Source organism: Miniopterus schreibersii (genome assembly GCF_964146895.1).
Source record: "Miniopterus schreibersii genome assembly, chromosome: 1".
NCBI lineage: Eukaryota > Metazoa > Chordata > Mammalia > Chiroptera > Miniopteridae > Miniopterus > Miniopterus schreibersii.
Genome location: NC_138101.1, coordinates 184,139,650 through 184,166,049, shown reverse-complemented (window position 1 = coordinate 184,166,049; position 26,400 = coordinate 184,139,650). Strand labels below are relative to the sequence as shown.

Genomic DNA, 26,400 nt, shown 5'->3' with positions numbered 1-26,400 from the left:
TGTTTAAAATGATTGCAAACACACATTCTTAGTAGTTACATTTTTGCTTATTTGGTTTTGCATGCTACTAACACATATTTTTGGTGCTATGAATAGATTGTGACGTATCAGTTGTTTCCCCCTCAGTGGAACTGGCATATATGGACTTAGGCCAAAATTAAATGTTAGCACTAAAAAAAATCTGCATTTAAAATAACAAAATATATTTAAAATACAAATGAACACTTTTCTTAATTATCTGGGCATTGTCGATGCTGTACTTTACCCTCCCCCATCTGCACAGTTAATTGAGAATGTGTTGTTTAATTAATTTTATTAGCAAATAAGAGCTGTGTCCCTTACATTTTTATATTTTTTGGCTTTTTAAGGCATATTTCTTTATATCTGATCTTTAAAACATCCAGCACCTCCTGTATTTGGTTTGACCTATTTACGAGTTTCAGTTATATTGAGGCAGAAAAAAATTTTTCTTCTATCCTTCTAAGTTATTCTGGCTGGTCTAAGAATTAAATCGAGAAATTAACAGGAGAAAATAAAATTTAATTATGTACATGCATATGGGGAATCCACATAAACATGACATATTCCAAGGGTAGTCAGGTAAAATGAGGCTGATATGCCATTTTGAGCTAAGGAGAAAGGGGTAGGGGTTTGAGATTTCAAAGGGAAGGAAGACCACTCACAGGAAGGTATAAAGAACAAATGCTTGGTAACCAGTGTTCGCTGGGCCATACAGAAAATAATGGGACACAGGGATTTTATTTTATTTATTTTTATTTTTTATTTTATATATATATATCTTTATTGATTTCAGAGAGAGGAAAGGAGAGGGAGAGAGAGAGAGAGAAACATCAATGATGAGAGAGTCATTGATCGGCTGCAGCCCGCAACCCGGGCATGTGCCCTGACCAGGAATCAAACCCTGATCGCCTGGGTCCTAGGTCGACGCTCAACCGCTGAGCCACGCCCAGCCGGGCGGGACACAGGGATTTTAACCTATAGACTTTGCTAGGTTCCTCCCTACCTACCACACCTAGTTTATATTATACTATACACTTGACCCTTGAACAACTCGGGGGTATTATATACCATATTCTTACAATAAAGTAAGCTAGAGAAAAGAAAATGTTAAGAAATCATTAGAAAGAGAAAATACAGTATTTTACGTATTTATTGAAAAGATCCCTGTATAAGTGGACCCACACAGTTCAAACCCGCGTTGTTCCGGAGTTAACCATAGTACTCTATGATGGTAGCTCCCTTTCTGGAGCAGGTCCTCTGTCTGAATTCTTTTAGACACTAGGGGGAAGGTCAGAGGTTCTTCATGAATCATTTTTCCCTAAAAATAATCAGCCTAAAGTAATCCTCATGCCAAAGAGACACATCCTGGAGTAGCAAATGTTGCCCCATCACAGCCACAGTAAGAATTTCACACATTCAGCAGTCATTTTTTGACTATTTACCATGCACCGGCCATGAAAAATGACGTAGTATCTTCAGAAGTTTCTTAAGACAAAGCATTCTGTTTTTTGAATTCTCAAAATAACATTTCCTTAGTATTTCATTTTGTGTGTTTTTTTAAATATAGCTTTATTGATTTCAGAAAGAGGAAGGGAGAGGGGGAGAGAGAGTGGAAACATCAATGATAGGAAGGAGAGTCATTGATTGGCCTCCTCCTGCACACCCCTCACTGGGAATCGAATCACAATCCCCTGGATCCTAGGTCATTGCTCAACCGCTGATCCATGCCCTGCCGGGCTCCTTAGTATTTCTTGATACCTCTTAACCCTTTCTGTGTTTTATTAATTTTATTCTTTCCTTTCTTGGTGTCTGATTAGGCCATGGAGTTAGAAAAGTCAGTTGACATGTTTCTCTTTGTGCTCAAGATCTTCAATATCTTCTTAGAAAACAAAAGTGCATATATATTCATCTATTCCTGGTTTTTTTCCAATTTGAAGACAAAAGGATAATGCCTTAAAATATAAGTAAAATAATAAAAATAATAATATGTTATCTTACATATGTAAATTAAAATAATGATTTTTAAACACCATGATTAAACACTTTTCATGCATTATCTCATTTAATCCTGGAAACAACCTTATGAAGTAGGTATAATCATAATCATCATTACCATTTTGCAGATGAGGAAACTGGAGCTCAGGTTAAGTGTCCCAGCCAAAGCCACACTGCTGGTAGATGATGGAACCAGAATACAAACCCAGATAGTCTAACTTCAGAAGCATGTATACCACCAAAGAACCAGGCTAAACAAGTTATCAGTGAAATTTAGGAAGATAATAGAATTACTCATTCCTCTTTTTCTCAGACCTTCTTTTACTGCTTTGATGTATTACATTCAAATGGCTGTTTGATAGTTTCAGGTTTTATGCCTCTTCCAGCTCATTAGGTGAGAGAATCTGTTTAGCACAGGTAGAGACAAAGTTCTATCACTGTTACAGTAAGAAAAAGAAGACATCTGCTTGCCATCTTGAATACTCAAATTTGCAAAGGTAATTTGCCTCACCTGAATGATAATCAGTGGATAATGTGATGGTAGAAATAGTTAAAATTGGTAAATTAGGTAAAACTGGTTAAAAGTAGCTTTGGAAATTGGAGGTATGGTGGAAGGTAAAATATATGAGGCATTTTTATAAATTGTAAGTCAGAGAGTTAGAGAGTGATTACAGGTTAGCTATGTCCTGAGTTGTCAATGAAGAGTGTGCTAAAGAATGAAAAAAGGAACTAGGAACAGTGAAGGAAAGTAAGATCATTTTTATTTCATCTTTGAAAGCCAAGGCCAAGCCAAAGCGTCAGAACATGTAGTGTTGTGTGGAAGATGATATGAGTGGCCTAATTATGAGGGAAAGATACAGGCATGGAGAGAAATAAAACAGTGAACGTTCAGTGTGTTTACTGTCTACTGAGCATGGTTCTAAGTGCTCTTCACTAAATTCTCAGAAAAAGTATTAGACATAATTCTCCCTCTTTTACAAAGTGAAGCAACTGAGAGGTTAATTTGCTTACCCAAGACCATGATTGAACCTGGGTGCCCAGTGCCAGAATGCTTTCTGTGTATAAGATTTAATTATGCATTGCCTTAATGTGATGAATATAGGTAATTTTGCTGTGGAATTTTAATTAGTTTGAACACATAAAAGGGTTTTCATTTTCTCAGAATATTTCAGCTTGAATGTCTGCTGTGTATTCTTGGGGAAGGTAAGAGGGGGTGGGGGGCAGTGTTTGCCCTCAACCTTTGGAGTTTGTTTTGAGGGCACAAGACCACACAGGAAAGGCGCAAGAACAGAAACAGGAACTTATAAATAAGAGCAAATTAATAAAGTACAAAGTAAAGGCATGTCTTAAAATGTGCCAGGAATTTTTCCATAACCTATTTTTTTTACTTCTATCCACCATCTTTCATTGTGCTCTTGGTTCTTTTGGAGTGTCTAAAGATTAGAAATATATAAACATTAGTAGAAAATAGCAAAAACAAAATGAAAATGAAAAAATAAATTGCTTGTATTTCCTGATTTGTGTGATTTTCATCTAAACTGCGGAAAAATTGTCCATAGGAATTTGCATTATAGAGTTGTATCTTGACCACCCACGTAATAGTAGAAAAAGACTTAGAGTTTTAAGAGCAGTGTGGATTTTTTTCCTCATAAGTTAGCCTATTATAAGGCTTAAGTTTAAGTAGGAAAAAGTGACTGTGGGATAAATTATATTACATGAAACCTGGGCGTATAGGCTGGAAAGATTGGGGCGAGATGGGGGTTGTTTGCTAATGGGAGCTCATTTGTTGGAAGGGGCACTGAAAATGTTCTAAAATTAATAATTGTGATGGTGGCACAACTCTATAAATATACTAAGAAACTTTAAATTGTATACTCTAAGTGGGTAAATTGTATAGTGCGTGAATTATATCTCAATTTAAAAAAATGACCTCTAATGAATGAACATTGTGGTAAAATATACATGACATAAAATTCATCATTTTAGCCAATTTTAGGTCTACAGTTCATTGGCATTAAGTACATTTTACCTTGTGCAACCATCACCACCACCCATTTCCAGGACTTTCTCCTCATCCCTCAGAGCAGTGAACTTTTAATAAGCCATCCAAATTTGGAAGCAGTAGGCTTCACCTGCTTCATTTCAAGCCTTTAGACTCTCTAAATACTTGCCTCCCAAAACTGAGTTTTGTTTCTCTAAAGTTTTTCGCCTTTTCCGTTTGTTTCCCCTCAAACCTTTTTCTTTTGTGCTCTCTATCTCAAATAGTGACATCACTACTCACGAAGTTGTCTAACCAAGAGATCTGTAATATTTTCTCTCCTTTATCCCATGTATTTAATCACTAGAGCGTATGGATTGTTCCTCCTTAAACTTAACTTGATTCCTGTCTACTTTCACCTGGGTTTAATAGTCATCCGTAGTAGAGGAGTCAGCCAAGCAAAAAATGATTTGGAAGAATGAAGATAAACAGTGCTGAAAATTAGGAATAGAAGGCATCCATGCAGAGTTCCAGTAAAATTGTATGACTCCATGATGCCTTTCCTGACTCTAGTAGGTCTCTCCCGCCTATTTAAGTTTCACTTCATTCTACTTTTGAAATATAGTTGTTCCTTGGATTCTGCAAGGTATTGGTTCCAGGACTCCTGTGGATACCAGAATCTTTGGATGCTTGAGTCCCTCATATAAAATGACATAGAACAGTTCTGGCCAGGTGGCTCAGTTGGTTGGAGCACTGTGCCATACTTGGGTTGGGGGTTCGATCGCCAGTCAGGGTGCGAGGCAGCTGATCAGTGTTTCTCTCATATCCATGTTTTTTTCTCCCTCTCTCTCTAAAATCAATAAAAACATATCCTCTAGTTAGGATTTAAAAAATAAATAATAAAATGGCATAGAACAATGCATACATTCATCCCTCCACACCCATGGAAATCCAAGGATGCAATACCCAGGGTTACGAAGGGCCAACTCTATATTTATTGAAAATAATCTGCATATAAGTGGACCCGTGCAATTCAAACCCAGGTTGTTCAAGGTTCAGCTGTATACTCTCCGTACGCTTTTCATATCCATTGCTATCACCATAGTCCAAGCCACCATCGTCTCTCCTGTGTTCTCTCTGCTTCTGTCTTTGAATCTTTTCTAAATATAGCACTCAGGGTGATCTGGTTGAAAATATAGGATATCATATGAATCTTCTGTTGAAGAACCCTGCCAGGGGGCTCATTATGCTTCTTAAAGTCAGAGTCAGTCTTTTTCTTTGTTTGTTTTGTTAAATATATCTTTATTGAGTTCAGAGAGAGGAAGGGAGAAGGAGACAGAGAGAAACATCAATGATGAGAGAGTCATTGATCGGCTGCCTCCTGCACGCCCCCGGCTGAGGATCGAGCCCACAACCCAAGCATGTGCCCTGACCGGGAACCGAACTGCCATCACCTGGATCCTAGGTTGATGCTCAACCACTCAGCCACGCCCGGCCGGGCTCAACGTCAGTCTTAACAGTGAAGACTCGTGAGGGCCTTGTGATCTGGCCCTTTTTCGATCTTGTCTGTTCTACTCTCCCCTCCCTGCCTCCCTCAGCTTCATCTACACCAGCTTACCTAGCCCTTGGAAATGCCATTCGTGCTTTTGCTTCCAGCCTTGGCCTTTGGAGATAGCACTTGGCTCATTCACGTCCTTTCTCAAATGCCGCTTGAGTGAGGCATTTATCTTTTTGTTGTCCACCTCCCACGCTGGAAAGTAAGCTCCATACAGGCAGGGGTTTTGTCTCTTTCATTCAATAAAAAATAACCAAGGTCTAGAGCAGTGTCTGGCACACAGCAGGTGGGTGCTCAGGATATATTTGACATCTGCTTGCCTGGAACACAGTGCATTCTCCCCTTCCTGTGTAGTCTTCCTGGTGAGGTTTTTGCCTTTGGCATAACCTTTATACCACTTTCATATCTCCTGTATCCTAGCAAATATAGATGAAATAAATGAAATCTTTATTATTTAATTATTTTTATATATTAGATTTCTGGGGTTTTAAAAAATAGTTTTATATCTTAAAGATAGGCTTCCCTGAAGTTTCAAAAATGTTAGTAGCCCCAAATTTGACTTCTTTAGTATTTGTTTTTAAGTTTCTCTAAGAAATTCTAAATTTTGTAGAAACTATGTGCAGTTTCTTTTAACTCTTACTTGAGGAACTTATTAACACAAATTTGTCATCTTCAAATATGAGCACTTTTTCTTTGACAGTATTGAATTTGATGAAATAATTCATTAATATGGAGTAAATAATATGGAACAACCTCTAGGCTCCCGAAAATCCCAGAGACCTCAGAATATTCTTTTCATTACTGTTAGTATCAAATCTAAATGTTCCCTTGTCGACCCACTTCCCCTTTCTTGGAAGAAGTAAAAGTTTTTTTGTAACTGACTTCCTGATTAAGTGGAATCAGGAATCCCAGCAATTCTCACTATTAAAGGATAGTAAAGAATGTTCTGTTTACGTAAGCCCTGTCCACACGTAAGGAATGTTCTGTTTACTTACGTAAGGTCTGTTTAGTTTAAGAACAGCTTACGCCCTGGTACAGTCCAGCCTTCCTTAAACTCTGTATACTCGTTCTGCCCAGTTTCACCTCTTTTATTTATTTATTTTTTAATCCTCACCCAAGGATATTTTTTCCATTGCTTTTAGAAAGGGGGATGGGGGTAGGGAGAGACAGAGAGAGAAAGAGAGAAAGATTGATTGAGAGAGACACACCCCTTGCGCACCCTGACCAGGGCCGGGGATTGAGCCTGCAACTGAGGAACGTGCCCTTGGTCAGAATCGAACCCAGGACCCTTCAGTCCTTGGGCCGATGCTCTAACCACTGAGCAAAACTGGCTAGGGCCAGCTTCGCCTCTTTTAAAATGGAGCTCAAACCCTCTACTTCCCAAATGAACCCATCCTTCTGTTCTAATTCAGCAAAAGTGTTAGTCCTAAGAAAATTATTACTTACTACGAATATTACCATATTCAAACTTTAGAATTTCAAGTTCCAGTCTTCCTAGAAAATACTTTTTTTCCCACAGTTTCAGGAGAACTTTTGTTATACGTTGATATTACACTAACCCAGAGATGTTTAAGCTTTTTAAATTCCAAATTGATATTTTCCATGAACATGACACATTGGCTCATGCTTTAGTACTACAGTGATGTCATTTCAACTTTTTCTTTGCTGAATAGTTCTGTGCTCCATTGCACCCTAAGAGTTTCCTTTATAATGCCCCATAGCTCTCCTAAAAGGTAGTCTTCCAGTAGGCAGTCTAAACAAGGTTTGCCACTAATATTCTGCCAGGCTTCCATCAACCTCTGGCAGAATATGTTCAAGAAACACCTAGTACTAAAACATCTAGGGGGAAAAGTGACTGTATGGGAATGAAAGTAGATGCACAGACAGAAAATAAATGTTCTAATGGCCAGCATTGTCAGAGTTGTGCTGTTGTTCATATGATTATTTTAAGAGGGAAAGGAGAAAAGAGTAAGGCCCAGCCCCTTTATGCTTTCATTTCCTGCCTCTGATTCTGAAGTGCTGCTTTTGTAACACTGCCCAGTCTTAAAAATTTCTGGAATAGCCCAGCCGGCGTGTCTCAGCAGTTGAGCATCGACCCAGGATCCAGGAGATCGCAGTTCGATTCCCGGTCAGGGCACATGCCTGGGTTGCGGGCTCGATCCCCAGTTGGGGGCCTGAAGGAGGCAGCCAATCAATGACTCTCTCATCATTGATGTTTCTCTCTCTCTCTCTCTCCCTCTCCTTTCCTCTCTCTGAAATCAATAAAGATATATTAAAAAAAAAAAAAAAATCTGAAACACCCAGCACCAAAATTTTTGAATGCCTGAGCCCACCCCTTTAAAATCTATATGGTTCTGTTTTGGTTTTTTTGTTTGTTTTAGTAAAAGGGTCATTATTAAATTGTAGTTGGATATATTTAAGACTATGAATCGAGAGAGCAGAAATTTAACCTCATTCCAGTTTTTTAACTTCAGTTAATTTTCCAAGTATTTAAATTTTCTTTTTATTTAAGTGTTTACATTCATACAGTAAAGTGCACAAATCTTAGGCATACAATTCAGTGAATACACACCCGTCTAACCACCACCTGATCATGATAAAGAATATTTCTAGTATCCCAGAAGACTGTCTTGTGCTCTTCTAGTCCATTCCTCCTTGCCAAAGATAAACCAGTATTTTGACTTCTGTCACGTATATTAGTCTTGCCCATTCTTGAACTTCATGTAAATGGAATCTTACATACAATACTTTACATATAATCCCTCTTTTGAATCTGGCATATTGTATTCATCATTATGTTTTTGCGTTTCACCCACATGTTTAGATGGAACAGTCATTTGTTTATTGCTGTCTAGTGTCCCATTGTTTGACTGTATTACTGTTTATGCATTCTGCTGGTAGGCATTTGGGTTGTTTACTGATTTTGGGTGTTACTGAGAATGACATTCTTATACCTATCTTTTGGTACACAATTCTGTTGGGTATATGTACCTAGGAATGGAATTGTTGGGTCATAGAGTAGGCATACGTTTAAGTTCAGTATATCTTTCTTTTAAAAAAATTTTTTTATTGATTGATTTTAGAGAGAGAGGAAGGGGAGAGAGACAGAGACATCAATTGGTGGTTCCACTTATTAATGCACTCATTGTTTGATCCCTGTATGTGCCCTGACTGGGGATCGAACCTGAAACCTTGGTGTATTGGGACAGTGTTCTAACTCACTGAGAGCTACCCAGCCAGGACTAAGGCTTATCTGTTTTTAAAAAAATGCTTTTGAAGGGAAGAACCACAGGAGTAAAACACGTTCCTTTTTACTCTGCAGTATAATTCAGCCAAAGCGAAATATATTAGAAAAAGTAACTTTCCACATAGCAAAAAGACGACCTTGGACAGATGATTAAAGTAAATGATTAACAGTTAATACTTTATTAAACATAAAGTATTAAATTAAATAGATATGTGAAATATCCACAATGTAACATTTTTTGGTAGTATAAATTAGAACAAGGCGATGGGTAGAATTTTTCCATATTTTACCCCACCTCAAGTCCCTTAACTTGTATTAATGCTGAAAACGAACTGAAACCATTTGGGGGGGCTATCTGTTCTACTTGGGGGAACTTCATTGAGAAAACCCTTACCTGCTTTGTGATTAATGACCTTTAAGAAGAAAGGGAGAAGAGGAAAGAAATGCTTTGATTTCAGATTTTCCCAGCTCATTATAATTCACTGGAAAGTATAAGTCTGAAGAGTAGCGGTAATTTTATTTTATTTTTCCCAGGAAGGCAGATTATATCAGCATATCCAGGAAATCTAAGAAGATTAGGAGCTGTGTAATGGAGTATAATGTGAATTAGGGGAGCAACTCCGGCTGAAAATTATTTATATTTCTGTCCTTTATTTTGAAAGATTTCGGTTAACACCATAAATGTTATTTTTGAAGTTTCAGACTCAAACATATTTTGTTGAGTATGTCATGTTATATAAAAGCTCATCAACTAAATTGAAAATTATATTGCTATTAGGCAGGTGAGTACATGCTATATTCTTTGAAGCGTAAGTTCTGAGTAGATAGCACTAATGCCATTTAGGACAAAATGCTGCCTTTTGTATCCCTTACTTTGTACCAGTCCTGCGAGCTCATAGAACACTACCTGTTCTGATTGATACCTGTCTGAGTGGGCTTATGGAGTTTTATTTCAGTAATAATACAGTAGTTCCTTCAGACCTTAAGATTACATGGCTGAGAATCCTGAGCATTCTGGATTAAGACTTGATTAAAATATTCCTTTTGAAAATGGCTGAAATGCAGTTGGTACAACTTCAAAATCTATTTGGCAGTGGATAATAAAAATAGTTTTCTAAATCTAATTTTGTTTTGTAAAAGTGATTTGAATTTATCACTGTACCATGCTTATCAATAGGTAGATAATTGCAATGCTTCTTCTACCTCTGTCCTCTACTCTTTTTAGGCTTTCTGTTTCCTTAAAGGAATTAAATCTAATGATTCCATTACAAACTATTGATAATTTCATACTCATTACTTCCTTCCAGAGCATTAAGTTTATTAAAGATATATGCTGCATTCTCTGAGAAGTTAACTACATGCGTTTACTTTTCTCTCTTTCATGCCAAGCTGTGGGTTTTTATGGAAGGGATTCTAAAAATGCTTTTATTCTAACAAACCATATTGATGAAATCTAAAAGGAACCGCCACAGAGTGAAGTTCAGTTGCAAAGTTCAAGAGAAATTAGTAGAGGTTTTCTCCAAGTTGCTTTTATGCTTTTTATCACACTTAAAAGTAGACTTATGTTTGGAAAGTAAAGAATGCTGACTTATGTTACCATCTGTGATCCTAGGCAACAATAAAGACCTTTTAAGAGTTAATAGTTTTTTAACAAGGCTAAACTTTCTAAATTATTTTTTCATTGAGGTAACATTGCTTAATAACAAATTTTAGGTGTGCAGCATTATAATTTGGTATCTGTATACTCTGTTTCCTGCTCATCACAAAAGTCTAGTTCCATCCATCACCATATATTTGACCTCCTTTACCCATTTCATCTTCACACACACACCCTTCCCCTCTGGTAATCACCTTTCTGTTATCTGTATCTATGAATTTGTTTTCGTTTTGTTTCTGTTTTTCTGAATGTGTGGATTGTTTTTTTATATGTCAGATACTATGAATTTTTACATTATTGGGTGCTGCATTTTGTTGTGTTACTTTTGGTAGTTCTGGAATTTGTTCTTAGAATCAATTGGATCCTTTTGAGACTTGCTTTTAAGGTTTCTTAAAGTGAGTTCAGCGCAGCTTTTAATCTCTGGCTAATTTAGCTCCATTATTAGCGTGATGCCCTTCTGAGCTCTTTCCACTTGAGTGGGTGAAAATATAAACTATTGCCAGCGTTGTGAGCACCGGGAGTTATTCAGTCTACTGCCTTCTAGTGGGTCTTTCCCAGGCCCCTGATGGCTTCTTCTCATATTTATGCAGATCAGCACTCCAGGGACCTTCTGCAGATCCCCTCCGCCCTCTCCTGTGCACTTCCCAACAAACTCTAGCCCCCTTAGCCTCTCCAGCTCCCATCTCCGGTGTCCTCAACGGACAAGCCTAGGCTCCTCGCCCTGTGCAGCAGCTTGGGACCTGCTCTAGGCAGTACAGGGACGACAATCCAAAGGCTCACTTCTCATTAGCCTTCTCAGTCTTGTACTGCCTGTGTCTGAAACCATTGTTTTATATACTTCCTCCAGTTTTCTGTTGTTTATAACAGGAAGAAAATCTGGTCACTGGTACGCTAGCATGGCCAGAAGTGGAATTCTCGCCTATTAAATATAGAGTAAGCATATATTGCTATTTCTAGGGGGAAATTAGGGCACATGGCTCATCATATCTTAACATACTTAAATATAACACATTTTAAGGTTCTGCTGTATTATTTGTAAGACGTATGTCATAATTTTAGTGATGTTCATTAGAGTTCACACTAAGCTAATCTAGGCTTGAGTGTTATTCTCTGGCCAACTGAAAATTATTTACATAAAGAGTATTAATTTGGGGTTATTTGTAGCAGACTTATCTAGAGTAGCTTCCCTCAGCTATAGATATGTTAGTATTCTAATTCTAAGGCAGTGTATTAGCCATCTGTATTTCTGGTTGATTGATTTATCTTTTGAATTGTATGATGTTTGTGTTTTTTTAATATTAATTTTCTGACTTTCTAATATATGTCAGAAAATGACTGCAAACCTTTTCTTTTTTATTGGATTTGTAGGGGTGACATTGGTTAATAAAATTGTATAGGTTTCAAGTGTGCAACTCTCTAATACATCCTCTGTATATTGTATTATATGTTCTCCACCCCAAGTCAAGTCTCCTTCTATCACCATTTGTCCCCTTTACCCTCTTCTACCTCTCCCTCTGCAGACCTTTCCTTACTTGTTAAGACCATGAAACGGTTCCTTTGTGAGCTGATTTTTTGAATTTATGGCTTGCTGTCTATTACAGAACAGTTGTTTGGACATCTATTCATAGATTGACCCATCATAATGTCAAAAACAGGCCAAACATTTTGTCAGTTAGCAGTTAGAGAAATGTATGTTTTAATCCATTTGTGTTATAGGGAAGGTGAACAAAATGGGATTAAAAATATGATTTTAACATTATTATGGATGTGTTATTGCTGTCAGGAGTTTTAGGGAAATGGTAATAAAATCAAACTCTTGAGAGGAAAATTTGCGGTTCTAAATGGCTCTGTCTCTGGTCTTAGGTGTAAAATTATTCACAGCACAGTTACTTAGAATGACTATTGAAGTTGAGAGACCTAGATTCTAGTCTCAGCTGTGCCACGTATTGCCATGTGACTGTAAGCCAATCACCACCTTTGTGAGAGTCTCCTGATCTACAAAATGAAGATGAAAATAAATATCCTACTTACTGCAAAGGGATAGTAGTGTTATATGAGATGGTATTGATGAAAATGTTTGAGGACGCTAATGTGCAGTGGAAATATTAGTTGTGCATTGTTATAAAATCTGCTGTCAGCAACCTAGTATGACAGAACACAAAGCAAATATATTTCATAAAGCTTGCTGTGAAAAAATATTTTACGTTGGAAAGGCAGAAACAGACCACAGGAATTGACTGACAGAGTGGAGGTCGAGTGATGGCGGTGTCCTCTTCTCAGTCCTTTTTCTTAGCAGTGTTTGGTTTCTCTTCCCACGGTTTTCCAGGCAAAGAGTGTATACAGCAGTTAGCTGAAAATACCAGGTATTTCAGGAGACGTCTGAAAGAGATGGGCTTCATCATCTATGGAAATGAAGATTCTCCGGTGGTGCCTTTGATGCTCTACATGCCAGCCAAAATCGGGTACGTTTTGTTGCAAATTACAAGCTGGTCTCTCCAGACTTAAGTTTCCGTGATGTGAGACTCAGGCTTAGGTATTTTGTCAGGGAAAATTGTCTTGGCCTCAGTTATTTTAACTTTTATTTGCTAGATACACCATAGGTTAGTGGATTCCAATTTGTAAAATATGTTAACTTGTTAGTCTTTCATTAAACAAACATTTGAGTTTAATGCACTCTTCTAGGGTGGTTAGATAGATCAACAAACAAAGCAGAAAAATAAAAATCCCTCTCCCATGGAACTTACATTCTAGTGGAGCAAGAGTCAGACAAACATAACAGATAAGTAAATTATGTCCTATGTTAGAAGGTGTTTAGTGCTATGGGAAATATAGAGTAGATATGGGGGACTGAGCATACTCTGGGGGGGGGCAGTTTACGGTTTTAAATGGGGTGGTCAGGATGAGCCTCAGTGGGAACAGAAGATGACATCTGAGCTTCACGTGGCGGAGAGAGCCACTTGGAGAAAGAAGCTTTTGTGCAAAGGCCGGAAGGCAGGAACATTCTTAGCCAACAAAAGAATAGCCAGGAGGAGAGTGGAGCTGAAGTGCAGTGCCCGGCGGGGAGTGGCGAGCCATGAGGCCATGGTGTGTCGCGGCATAGTTACGGAAGTGCACATTGCACAACTTCTTGGCCTTGTACAAGGTATATATATAATGGAAAGCCTCGTCCTGGAATAGCGTCCAGTGTATAACAAAACCAGAAGATGTTAGAAAAGCAAATATGAAGTGAACCAGTATAATTATTTGCAAAATAATCACATGCAAAGTTGCACCAGAGATGTAAAATAGTTCAGATTTGGGAGTTTTGATGGGCTCTTAAATATAAAATTGGATGAGGTTTCATTGAAACATTAAAGGAGCAAATGTTTTTGTTCATCTTTGAATCCCCAGTGCCCACCACAGTCCCTGGCACTCAGGGGCCACTCAGTGATATGAAAGTGAACAGGAAGGAGAGTTCAGTCAGGGAACCTGGAAATGTGGTGATTCCAGAGATGATAATGTGGGGAAACTGGGCAAAGGTGCTCACTGAGGGAGAAAGAGAAGTTCAGTTTTCAACGGAAGTCACATGAGCAATTGGCCGTATGACCTTCAGAGGCAATGGTGGAAGTGAACCAGGCAGAGGTGTAGGATTTTCCTCATTCTTGAACTGGAATTGTCATAGAAAAACGTGAAGAGTTATTTGGTCTGGAGGACTGACTTAGTCTGGAACCCTTTCTTTAGAGAGGACTGTGTCTGTTCTGCCTTGGTGAAACTGTGTACATCATCATTGAAACTTAGGAAGGGTGAGGTGGAATTCCAATAAAACACTAGACAGTTTGGGAGCAAGAGCCGAAGATGCAGGGTGCTCAGGCTCTTTCTGCCACAAAGGAAGTACGTCGAAGACCATGTCCTGGTACTAGAGGGAGTGGGGAAAGCTAATGTGATTAGTTACTAACATTACTAAAATGTGTGGGATTTTTAAATTTTCAAACAAATACTTTAAACAGCTAAGGGGAAAGTAAAAAAGGATTCAGCTAAGTCAAAAAGAGGAAAAGACAACATAATTTAGTAAATATAACAGAATTTACATGAAAATTAGAACTGTGTTATTTACACAAGGTACAGAAGTGGATTAAGATCTCATGCCACCAATTTGCCCCTGGGGTGGGGGGTTAAAGAGAGCTGGGCAACTGAAGCCTGGGTCTATGCTAGCTTCACAAACACCAAAGGAAACCTGAATTTCAAAGGCAGCTTGATGCCTACATCAGTCAAGAAAGGCATGGTAAGGGGGGCTTAATGCTAGTCAGCCGTTCTCCCAGCAGAAGATGTCCATGGTACAACAGATCCTCTGTGTCCTTATAATCCTAAGAATTTTTTAAACTGCCAAGCCTAACATCTCAAGGACCAGGTTTTAAAGTGTAGTTCATTTTGAAGCCTCTAAACCACTGTTACAAGTCTGGGACACTTTAAGGCCAAAATTGCAAATTACTTTAGGCAAGCCCTATTAAAGATTGGTCTCTGCCAACTATATTCTTATACTTTTGTGAAGGAAACCATTTGGGAGACAACCACTAGGATTGAGTAAGAGAAGTCTTTGTGAACTGTCCATGTTACCTTGAAAAGGAAATTCCTAATGGAAGTCTCCAGTGCCTGTCTCTCAGTACTTTTGATCATTCAGCCCTGCAATACCTTAGTACTGTATGCATTATGACTCTTCCTAGTTTCTGTTCCTTGCTTTTCCCTTTGCAGCGCCTTTGGACGGGAGATGCTGAAGCGGAACATTGGAGTAGTCGTGGTGGGATTTCCCGCTACCCCAATTATTGAGTCCAGAGCCAGGTTTTGCCTGTCAGCAGCTCATACCAAAGAAATTCTTGATACTGTAAGTAGACTCTTTAACCTTGATGTAAAATACTTTATACTAAGAAGGCCTGATTATCCAATGAAATTAATTATCTGTTGATCCTCTTGTTCTTTGAGTACCTAAGATATTTACCAGTAAAATAGAGGAGGGAATAACAATGCTGCTTAAAACATCGCTGTTTACCAAAAAAAAAAAAGGCAAAACCATTTGCATTGCCCACCAGACCCTGTGTGATCACTGGGACTCAGGAGTTTTCTGGCTTCCTCTTGTTCCACACCCTCCCTTGCTGTGGCCGCTACAGCTATACAGCTCTCTTCCTGCTCTAGCTGTTCACTCTCAGCTTTCTTGTATGGTTTTTTTTTGTCTGTAGGATTTTCTCTCCTGAGCCTTCTCTTATCTTTTCCCTACTAACTCCCACTCATTCTTCACATCTCCACTTAAAGGAAACTTGCTCAAGGCTGTTCCCAAACTCTTGCTTGATGTTTCCTTGGCATCTTAAGGTTTTGCCTTAGTGCATTATTCACACCTTTCATTATTTATGGCAATATTCTCCATTAGATAAACCTTGAGGATACTAAGTCTAAATCTGTTTTGCTCATTCTCTATCCCCAAGACCCAGCACAGTGCCAGGCATATTGTAGAGGCTCCTAATTACTGTATTACTGAATTTAATTATTTATGGTCTCTTAATATATTCTCATTACCTCTTAATATTCTCTTAATATGCTATTATTTCACATCTAAGACTTCAGACTTTAAGTATCACTTTCACCCTGGCCAGTGTGGCTCATTGGTTGGGCATCGTCCAGTGTACCGAAAGGTTGCCAGTTGGATTCCCGGTCAGGGCACATGCCCAGGTGTCAAGCTCAATACTCTGTGGGGCATACAGGAGGCAGCCGATTGATGTTATGTCCTCACATTGATGTTTTTCTCTTTCTCTCTCCCTTCCTCTCTCTAAAAATCAATACACTTTTCTTAATAAAATAAGTAATTATTGCTTTCTGAGAGTTTATAGAGCTCTAAAACATATTTGCATAAAATTGTTGGAGAGCTACTAGTCTTTGTTTTTTAACTAAGTTTTTAAAAATATGTTTTTATTGATATTTTAGAGAGAGAGAAAAGGAGAGGAAGAGAGAGAGAAAGAGGAAGGAAGAGGGAGGGAGATGGAAACATCCATCGACTGCCTCCTGCATGTCCTCGACTGGGGACGAAGCCTGCAGCCCAGCATATGTCCTGACCGGGAATGGAACCAGCTATCCCTTGGACAACACTCAGTACACTGAGCCACACCAGCCAGTGCTACTAATCTTAAAGATCATAAACGTGTGTTTTTAAAAGTTCATTATGACAATTTTATATTTCTACGCAGCTGAGGACTGATTTTTTCTTCCTATTTCCACATAGCAAAATTTCTACAAGTATAAGTATATTCTTAGTTACATTCTGACACTGTGAAATTGGATTCAGTTTATTCATACCGTATCTTTGTTTTTCTTTTAATTTTTATTATGCCTCTCAGATTTTTCCCAATAGATTTCTCAAATATCTTACTGGTGAATTTCTGCATTGATTTTTTTTTTTTAATGTCTCTATTGATTTGAAAGAGAGACAAAGAGAGGGAGAGGGAGGGAGGAAGAGAGAGAGAGAAACATCAGTGCAAGAAAGAAACATTGATCGGCTGCCTCCTTGTACTCACCCCAATCAGGGATCTAACAGGCGACCTTTTGGTGTTCACAGTGTGACGCTCAACCAGCTGAGCCACACTGGCCAGGGAGAATTATTTTTTTAAACCCAGTTATTTGGATGTTTAGGAGTTTTTACATGCCTTTGAAAAGTATCTGTCTCATAAGCAGTGGCTATAGGAATACATTATGTTTTCTAACAACAATTAGTTTTCTTTGTTTTGTTTTTGCCCTTGTGGAACTTATATTTTAGTGGGAGGAGTCTGTCAATAAATAAATATAATCATAAACTAAATTATCTAATATTTGAGGGGTATAAGTGCTTTAGGAAAATGGAAACAGAGTAAGGGATATTTAGAGTGAGAGGGGTTGGAATTTTTTTTTTTTTTTAACTTTTAAGATGACAGTGTATTTAAATAAATAATCTGGCTGAAATTCTACATCTGTATTATCATGATGTACTTATCTGATGAAACTAAAACCATGAGGCAAATGCTCGAATAAGAATAGCATTAAAAACAAATTTATACATAAATTTTTTTTGCAAAATTCCACAAGTTTGTCCTGTTTAGAGCTGTTCTTCCTTATTTAGTCCAATAATTGAATCCCATCTGGCAAGTACTGTTACTCCTCTATCATGTAAAGTTCCGTCCACTGGTGACCTGATCCATACACTGCAGTGAGCATTCTTAACATCCCCCAACAAAAAATATGTATTTCATTACACCAGGCACTCTTCAAAGCCTAAAAGCTCAAAATTTTAAAACCAATGACAGTTAAAATAAGGGGTTTTGAACTGTAAATGCTTGTTAAGCTTTACTGTATAGACTAACATTTTGGTTTCCTAGACTCAGTGATACTAAATTGCCTATTGGGTTTAGTGGCTGCTTGCATCAGCTCCTGCAGCTGTCCTATTTGTTCATCACGAAAGTCATTAAGTTTTTCTTCTGGTAGGGCTGTTCCAAAGCATGCTTTTTCAGTCGAATTTTGGCTGTTTTCATTAGCTTGTTGCCATAGCACTGCTGCATACGCCTCCCATTCCCCCAAGAAACGTCGGGCCTCGTCCGAACCAACCGTTTTACGTCTCCTGAATTCGTCCTTCACGTACTGGTCGCCGAGGGCTTTGAGGTCTGGGGGCAGAAAGCGGTGCAGCAGCAGGATGCGCCGATACAAGGCCCGGACGCGGGCGACGTGCGCGGCCGGCATAGCGCCGCGCGTGGGCCACACACCGCGCCTGCGCACGGGACGGCGCGCGCCGGCTCCGCGCTGGGTATCGGTGGAGAGGGGTTGGAATTTAAAACAGGAGGATGCTAGACTGCGCGGAGGAGGTGATATTTAAACAGACTTGAGAGCAATTAAGGAGTTAGCCAAGTAGATATCTTGAGAAAGAACATTCTAGAGAGAGGAAATAGCCAGTGAAAAAGCCCTGAGGCAGGATTATGCTTGACAAGTATGAGAATGCAAGGATGAGGGCAGAGAAGTAACAATGGACGGTAGGGATCGATTATTGAGGGCCTTATCGGCCCTTTCAAAGACTTTGGCTTTTATTTATTTTTAATTTTTTATATGTATTTATTGCCATTTTAGTGTTCAAATTTTTTATCTTTTTTAAAGATGGTCCTTTAACATTTCATGTAATACTAGTTTGGTGGTGATGGACTCCTTTAGCCTTTTTTTGTCTAGGAAACTCTTTATCTGTCCTTTGATTCTAAATAACAACTTTACTGGGTAGAGTAATCTTGGTTGTAGGTCCTTGCTTTTCATCACTTTGAATATTTCTTGCCACTCCCTTCTGGCCTGCAAAGTTTCTGTTCAAAATCAACTGACGGAGTTATGGGAGCTCCCTTGTAGGCAACAGATTCCTTTTCTCTTGCTGCTTTTAAGATTCTCTCTTTGTCTTTAACCTTGGCATTTTAATTATGATGTGTCTTGGTGTGGGCTTCTTTGGATTCATCTTGTTTGGGACTCTCTGCACTTACTGAACTTGTATGTCTTTCTTTCACCAGGTAAGGGAAGTTTTCTGTCATTATTTTTCCAAATAGGTTTTCGATTTTCTTGTTCCCTCTCTTCTCCTTCCAGCATCTCCATGATGTAAATGTTGGTATGCTTGAAGTTGTCCTAAGGCTCTTTACTCTATCCTCGTATTTTAAAATTCTTTTTTCTTCTTGCTGTTCTGATTGGGTGTTTTTGCTTCCTCATATTCCAGATCACTGATTCAATTCTCAGTTTTATCTGCTGTGCTGTTGATTCACTGTATATTACTCTTCATTTCAGTTACTGTAGTCTTCATTTCTGACATCTCCCTTCTGTTTGTTTGCTTTGTTTTTGTTAATCCTCTCCCAAGGATATTTTTTCCATTGATTTTCTAGAGAGGGTGGAAGGGAGGGAGACAGAGAGAGAAACATCAATGTGAGAGACATCAATTTGTTGCCTCCCACATGCTCCCTGACCGGGGCCAAGGATTGAGCCTGCAATGGAGGTAGGTGCCCTTGACCAGGAATCGAACCCGGAACCCTTCAGTCCTCGGGCCAATGCTCTGAGCAAAACCAGCCAGGGCCTCCGTTGCCATCTTGACTGGAAGTTCTAACTACTTTGCTGAGAACTGTACACATTCATGTAAAAATTTAGATGTTACCAGGTATCTAAGCAAATTTCTGTTGCCAACAAATATGATTGCCAATTGAGAATTCTAATCGTTTTCATAAGATCTACTTGATTGTTTGACTTTGCCTTCCATTTAGTTTTTTGAAGCATGAAGTAATCTTTTGAAATCATAGGTTTGTTGAAGTCATTTTGTCTTATGATGTTTTATGGAACTTAAGATAAACATTATGAGATACAAACGAATTTTCATTTAGTAATGTGCCTTGTGATGTGATTCTATATAGAGAAAATGCCATAAAATCCACCAAAAAAAACCCCAGTCTGATAGAGCTAATAAGTATACACAGCAAACTTGTAGAATGAAAGATCAACACACAAAAATTAGTGTTTCTGTATACTGGCCCTGAATAAATGAAATTAAGAAAACTTCATTTATGATGGCATTCAAACATTGCTGAAAGAAGACTTAAATAAATGGAAAGACATCCTGTGTTTGTGGATTGGAAGATTTAATATTGTCCCTATCAAATTCCCAATGGCTTCCTTTTTTTTTTTTTTTTTTTTTTGCAGAAATGGAAAAGCTTAGCCTCAAATACATGTGGAACTGTAGCGAAAACAGTATTAAAAAAGATAGCGAAGGTGGAGGACTCAAAACTTCCTCATTGCAAAACTTACTACAAAGCTATAGTAACCCAAAACAGTGGGTTCTAGCATAAGAGTATATATGTAGACCAGTGGAGTAGCATTGAGAGTCCAGAAATAAACCCAAGCATCTGGCCAATTGGTTTTCAGCAAGAGAACCAAAGGTAGTCAATGGGGAATGACAGATGGTGCTGGGCAACTGGATAACCGCATTCAAAAGGATGAAGTGGGACCCTTACATTACAACATGGGTGAACTTAGAAAACATTATGCTCCTCCTTCACCTACAGCCTGTCCATCATCCACACAGGGTCTCCTCCTCACGCTCCCACTTGTTCTTACTGAGTTAGTGGAGCAGTTCACTTTGGGGACTCTCCATCTTGCATCTGGGAAATATCTTAATGCAGACATCTCATTAGTTTTCTATAGTGCGATACTGGAAAGAGCAAACACTGAAGTATAAAAGGAGAGTGGACAACATTGTGGCCGGCCTGGCAAGTCGGGGGCACATATTCCTTTTCCTACCAAGCATAACATACTTTGATGAGTTATACCCTTTATCGTGCATACCTGCTCTTCACAACCCAGTTATTATTCATGGTCAGCCCCACGTCCTTGCTCAAAAAGCAACTCTTTCCACAGCTGCAGTGCGACGCAAGTAAATGCACTGGACACAAACAGTCCCACCAGCATCCGACTGGCTCTGACTCACCTCTGCTCTGTCTTTATGTTTCAGGCTTTAAAGGGGATCGATGAAGTTGGGGACCTGTTACAGCTGAAGTATTCCCGTCATCGGTTGGTACCTCTGCTGGACCGGCCCTTTGATGAGACTACATATGAAGAAACAGAGGACTGAGCCTTTTTGGTGCTCCCTTAAAGAAACTCTCCCTCACCCAGGACAGTATGTGGCCTTTCTGAGCCAGGTCCAGGAACCACGCTTCTGTGGCCATCTCACGCGAAAGACATTTTCTCAACTGCTGACAGTGGCCACCTCCACCCTAAATGGCATTTTGTAAATAGTAAAAAACTGCTTCACATCTTCCTTTGCAAGGTTTCACCTTTTAAAAAAAAAGGTGACTCACCGCTTTTTTTGTCCATTAAAAAAATGTTTTATTTTATAACTATTCTACTTGTGAAATCACGCTGGCCCTAGCCTGTCTCTGCTAACCACACAGGCCATTACCCTCTCCCAGTGGCCTCTCCACCTTGGGCCCATCCAGAGCTGCTGGCCCTGCACTGCAGCCCCGAGGCTCACCTGGCCCACCTCCTTAGGGAGCAGGACCTTCCTCTTACTTCCGCCCCAGATCTGAGGTGGCCAACCTTGGAGTCCTTATTTAACCGTCAAGTAATCAACGTGTTCTGCTTTTAGTCTTAAGGTTAGCCTTTTAAGGAAAACAGTAAACGCTAACCCTGCTGAAATTCCCCCTCATCTAACTCCCCCTGGTTTAGAGCCTCCCAAGGCTTGGTCTTGTTCCACTAACTGGAATGGAACAAGGATATCTTCATTCACCATTGGGTATTTCTTCATGATAGCCACTGTTTGGGGGGGGGGGGGTGTTCAATTTTTGGATTCTTCCCAAGCTCTAACCTAATACTCCCATCCCCTATTTAAAACACAGTGTTCTAAAAGCACCCACACCCCACCCTGATCAGCCCCCCCCCCCCCCCCCCCCCCGGTGATGCTGACTCTGTACAAAGCTGCTCCTTGGAGTGGTGAGTCGCCTGCTGGGGTGAGGGGTGAGGGCCAGGGTGGCTGGTAGATTTGATTCCTACTTGCAGAACCAGAACATCTGTGGTTTGCTTCTTACTGCTTTCTGCTTTTCAAAATTATGACCTCTGCCCAGGTCTGGGTCCAGATTAGATTTAAACTGATAAAGGGAAATGTTGGTAAATCCTCTGCTCAGAAATAAATCACTTGTCATGTTCCTATTTAAGGATTAAAGTTCTTACCCTTTTTAGAAGCTGACCCATTTAAATATCACTCTTCTGAGGGCTGGCTCTCTTTATTTTGATGTCCTGAGACAATTCTAACCATCATCGAGGGTTAGGGTCTCCCTTGCCTTTTCTTCTTTTTTTTTTAAAGAAATTCTGGACACATACCTGTTTGCCAAACTGGGACCCTCTGTTTTGACTCTGTTTTCATACCAGGTAATGGGGACTTTTTTCAGAGACCTTTATACTGCTTGACCAAAGAACAAATCTGAAAATCTCCATGTTAAAGTTCTTTTTTTTCTCTCTCTCTTAACCAAAGCTTAAGTGAAAAGAACTTTTGACTCTATTATACCCAAGATCAGCTTGTCTTTTAGTAGCCATCAGGTGTTAGAGGGAAGGATTGGAAACCGGATGGAAAAGAATTCTGTGAAAGTATTTTTGCACGTGTCTGTTTTTGAAGCCACTCCTTTTATTGGTAAGAGTTCTCAGGCCAGATTCTCTTGGGCATCTTATTGGTATGATTGTACGGCTACAGGTAGTGGAAGACATAAGCAATATTATTGTTTGTGAAGTTCTGTTTTCGTGTCTCAAGTTGTGTTTGGTCACTCTCAGCATCTGAGAACATTAAGCCCTTGAATAGTCCAAGGTTTCATTTTACTTTTTTAAAGAATAGCAAAGGGTGAATAAAAGAACCTTGAAGATATGCTGGGACTGTACTTAGTGTGTACAGGTTGCAGTAAAAAAGAAATTGTGGTAACCAAGTGACTCATCCTGTAAATGAAGCACTTTGCTCACCTTTTTTGCACCTCTCGTTCCTCACCCTAGAACCCCACTAGGATACCAGGTGGCTTTTGCACTGCACTTACTATGTAATGGTGTGGGGTTTGCAGAAGTCACAAACTTTAAGCAATGAACTTACCTGCTAGTCTTTATTTTGGCATGCATGAAGTCACTGCAATATAAAGTATCAGTTAGTATGGGCATTTAAAAAATTATATGTCACTTTGCTGGTGCAGAGTTATTTCAGGATAAATGTAGTTAAATTACAAGTTTATTTCGAAGAGACAAAATCCTGTGATCTATCCAGGACCTCTACTTTCTAGAGGGCAAAACGTACATACACACTGGTTGTCTCTTCTTGAAACTGTAATATAAATCTAGGCTTCAGTCATATAACAAGTACCATTCTTTAATTAAGCCCTTGGGGAAATACAAGTGTGTATAAATACAGTCGTTGGGAATGAATAGAAATCTGGGATTGGTTAGTACATGGTTTAACACACAGCCCGACTCGAGAATCTGATGGGGTTCAAACAGGCATCAGCTAACCACAACCACCAAAGCTGGTAGTCAGTCAGTCAGTCAGTACAGGTGTGACTGATCTTGATCACGCTCACTTTAGCATTGCCTTGATCCATTTCCGCTTTATCAGACCTTTTTCTGAGAATCACATGAAAAGCCAGGAATCTATAATGAGGGGACATCAAATTCACAAAGAATGGAGCAGATAGCAGACTGTCTTCCCACCTTTGCCCTAGAATATGATATACCTCCTAACGCAAGGAAATACTAAAAATGTTCAGGGGCTTTGGAGCACTTTTTTAACTTTTTGTTTTGCTTTGGAAAATTCTTTACAAAACATTCTGGTCTCCAGAACCCCAAAGTACTGCTTGCTTGTTTGAAGAACTTGATATCTTTAGTCCTTTAGTCACTGTCTTAAACTTTGATGCAGGGTGAGGAGTTCAGATGTCAAAACATGCTTCTTCCACATGTAGTCACGAAAAAGTGAACAGAAACGTCCTACACAACTACCAAGGGCTGTGTGTTTGCCTGACGCCCTGTCGCAGGCCAAGGAATTGAATGTTCTTCCCTTGATTTGTCTCTATAATCCCTCCCTTCTGTATCTGGCCTTTCTTTCTTTCTGTGCCTCCCAGTTCTTGATTTTTAGAATTCCACGGGCAGTGAAGAAAAGGAATTTAGGTGATTCTTGTTTTATGGGACTCTGTAGGGATGTGGCAAAACCTGTAACCTGGTTCTCTTGCACAAAGAATTGCTGCGTCCTAACCCCCAGGGTGTCTTTCCTGGTGTTCTAGGTAAGCCAAAACGGGTTTTAATCTCTACTTGCTATATAACCTGTGTGGTTAGGCAGTGCGGAGAGTAGTGGTTTTCCTTCTGTCTTCCTTCATGAAGATAAGAACTGGAGCATTTCACACGGGTAAAGTCAGGATAGGCCAAAGGGATCATGAAGGGTTTTAAAAGTCAAAAGGTTCTTCTTAGCTGTTGAGTAGCTGTTTGCTTAAATGCAGCCCCAGATCCTATAGATGTGCTGCTACCTGTTTATCATGGAATCTCAGTGCCCAGCAGGCATCTTAATCCATTAAGCCAGTTAATCAAAATACCTTCCATGGAGGAAAGCATGTCCATTCTCTCTCAGCTTTATCATGAAATGTGGTGTCCAGGCTCCTAGCCAATTGCCAGGTGCCCAGATAGCCGAATTAGAAGGCTGGCTTCCTGCCTTATACTGGAGAAATGCTAGGACTAGCCAATGATCCATTTGCTTTTAATTGTATAGAAAATGCTGTTGCCCCTTTTGTCGTTTCCAGTGACCTGCATTCCAAGCATTTTCTGCTATGGAGTGAGTCTTTTCTAGCGAGGAAACCAAAGGGATTAGCTGAAGCCCCTATTGAAAATGCTTATTCAGATCTGTGGTGAGTCTGCAGGTATAACATTCCCAGTCACCCGTGGGAGTGGCTTGGTTGGGGAGCTGTAGGCAAGGTCTTGCTTACTGCATCGTGCACTTGAAAAGTGGCCTTAAACTGTGATTCTTTGTGGTATGATGAGATATAATAAACTGACCCTGAAGAATGCAGTGACTCTTAAACTGCCATTACTGTGTTTTTAATGAAGCAATACCCAGAGCTCGTCTTTCGGAGCAGTGGTGGGAGGTTGAAGGAAGGGTAAGAGCAAGAGCAGTGCCTCGATGTGCTCAGTGTCCTGCCTTGTTGCCATCCGCGTGGATAAGCGACCCTTCCGTGTATGTGGAGCCTTGAGGCAAGTCACAGTCTGCTTTTTCCAACACAATTCCCAAGTTTCTTATACAAAGCTTTGGTCCCCTTGACCCAGCCTCCCAAGGGAGTGCGGGACTTGTCAATGTTAAGCCAATGGTTGGAATGACAAAAGTCATCCTTAACGGTTCTTCACAGGATACTGATGAAATCACCACAGTCTTGATGATCCCTCTCTGTGTAAAAGTAGCTAACATTAAAAGAAGGGGGAAAGAGTAGAGAAATAGCTGATGAGGAGCTGAGATCTTATTTTGTTGGCCCATACTTTTCCATTGACCAATTTACCTGTAGCCTGGAATTTGCAAGAGGTGCTGTGATAACCCCTCTCCGTTGCTGCAATGCTCATATAATCTGAGAAAGTGAGAGAAGGGGAAATGTCAATAAAAATGTAAGTGATGTGTTAAAATGTCACTCTTTATTTCTCCCTTACCCCCATTACCCTTTTTTGCCAAGTGATTTTTTTTGTTGTTGGATGACTGTGAAGCCATAAATAGTGGGTTGGGATAGGTGTGTGAGTTTTAAGAGTGCACGTCAAGAACTGAAGAGTGTCTGAGGGAGTGACAGCTGCGGGGCTGGGTGAAAAAGGTGAAGAGATTAAGCAAAAAAACACACAACCAAAAATCTCATAGACACAAGTGTGGTGATTCCCAGAGGGAAAGGGGGGTGGGGGAGGTAGAAGAGGGTAAAGGGGGGTAAATGGTGAGGGAAGGAGACTTGACTTTGGGTGGTGAACACAGTACAATATACAGATGATGTATTCTAGAATTGTACACTTGAAACCTAAAAATTTTATTAACCAGTGTCACCCAACAATTCAATAAAAATTTTAGAAACTGAAGGCAACTACTTGAGATGACTTAAGAATCATCTCAGCCTGGTCGGCATGGCTCAGCAGTTGAGCATTGACCTACGATCCATGAGATCGGGGTTCGATTCCCAGTCAGGGTACATGCCCGGGTTGCGGGCTCAATCCCCAGTAGGGGGTGTGCAGGAGGCAGCCGATCAATGACTCATCATTGATGTTTCTCTCACTTCCTCTCTCTGAAATCAATAAAAAGATTAAAAAAATAATAATAATCTCATACAAATATATTGGATTGCCCCAATAAAAATATTCAGGAAGTTACATCTGCCTTTATTTATCAGCCAATAAGTACTGGGTGCTATTTCTATGCCATGCAC

The 26,400-nt window shown here is 39.6% G+C and overlaps 1 protein-coding gene and 1 pseudogene across 2 annotated transcripts in view; one reads left to right on the top strand and one right to left on the bottom strand.

Annotated features, from left to right (window-relative positions):
• SPTLC2 (serine palmitoyltransferase long chain base subunit 2) overlaps positions 1–25,620 on the top strand; it is a 95,007-nt gene extending 69,387 nt beyond the window's left edge. The window contains exons 10-12 of the mRNA XM_081147682.1: positions 12,780–12,915; positions 15,182–15,311; positions 20,958–25,620. Of these exons, the coding sequence (XP_081003808.1) occupies positions 12,780–12,915; positions 15,182–15,311; positions 20,958–21,077 (386 nt within the window). The 3' untranslated portion in view covers positions 21,078–25,620. The remainder of the gene's footprint in view (positions 1–12,779; positions 12,916–15,181; positions 15,312–20,957) is intronic.
• Positions 17,758–18,236, bottom strand: LOC308562593 (succinate dehydrogenase assembly factor 3, mitochondrial pseudogene; annotated as a pseudogene). Its single transcript has one exon. The product of its transcript is annotated as a succinate dehydrogenase assembly factor 3, mitochondrial pseudogene (transcript).
• Positions 25,621–26,400: the final 780 nt, after the last annotated feature.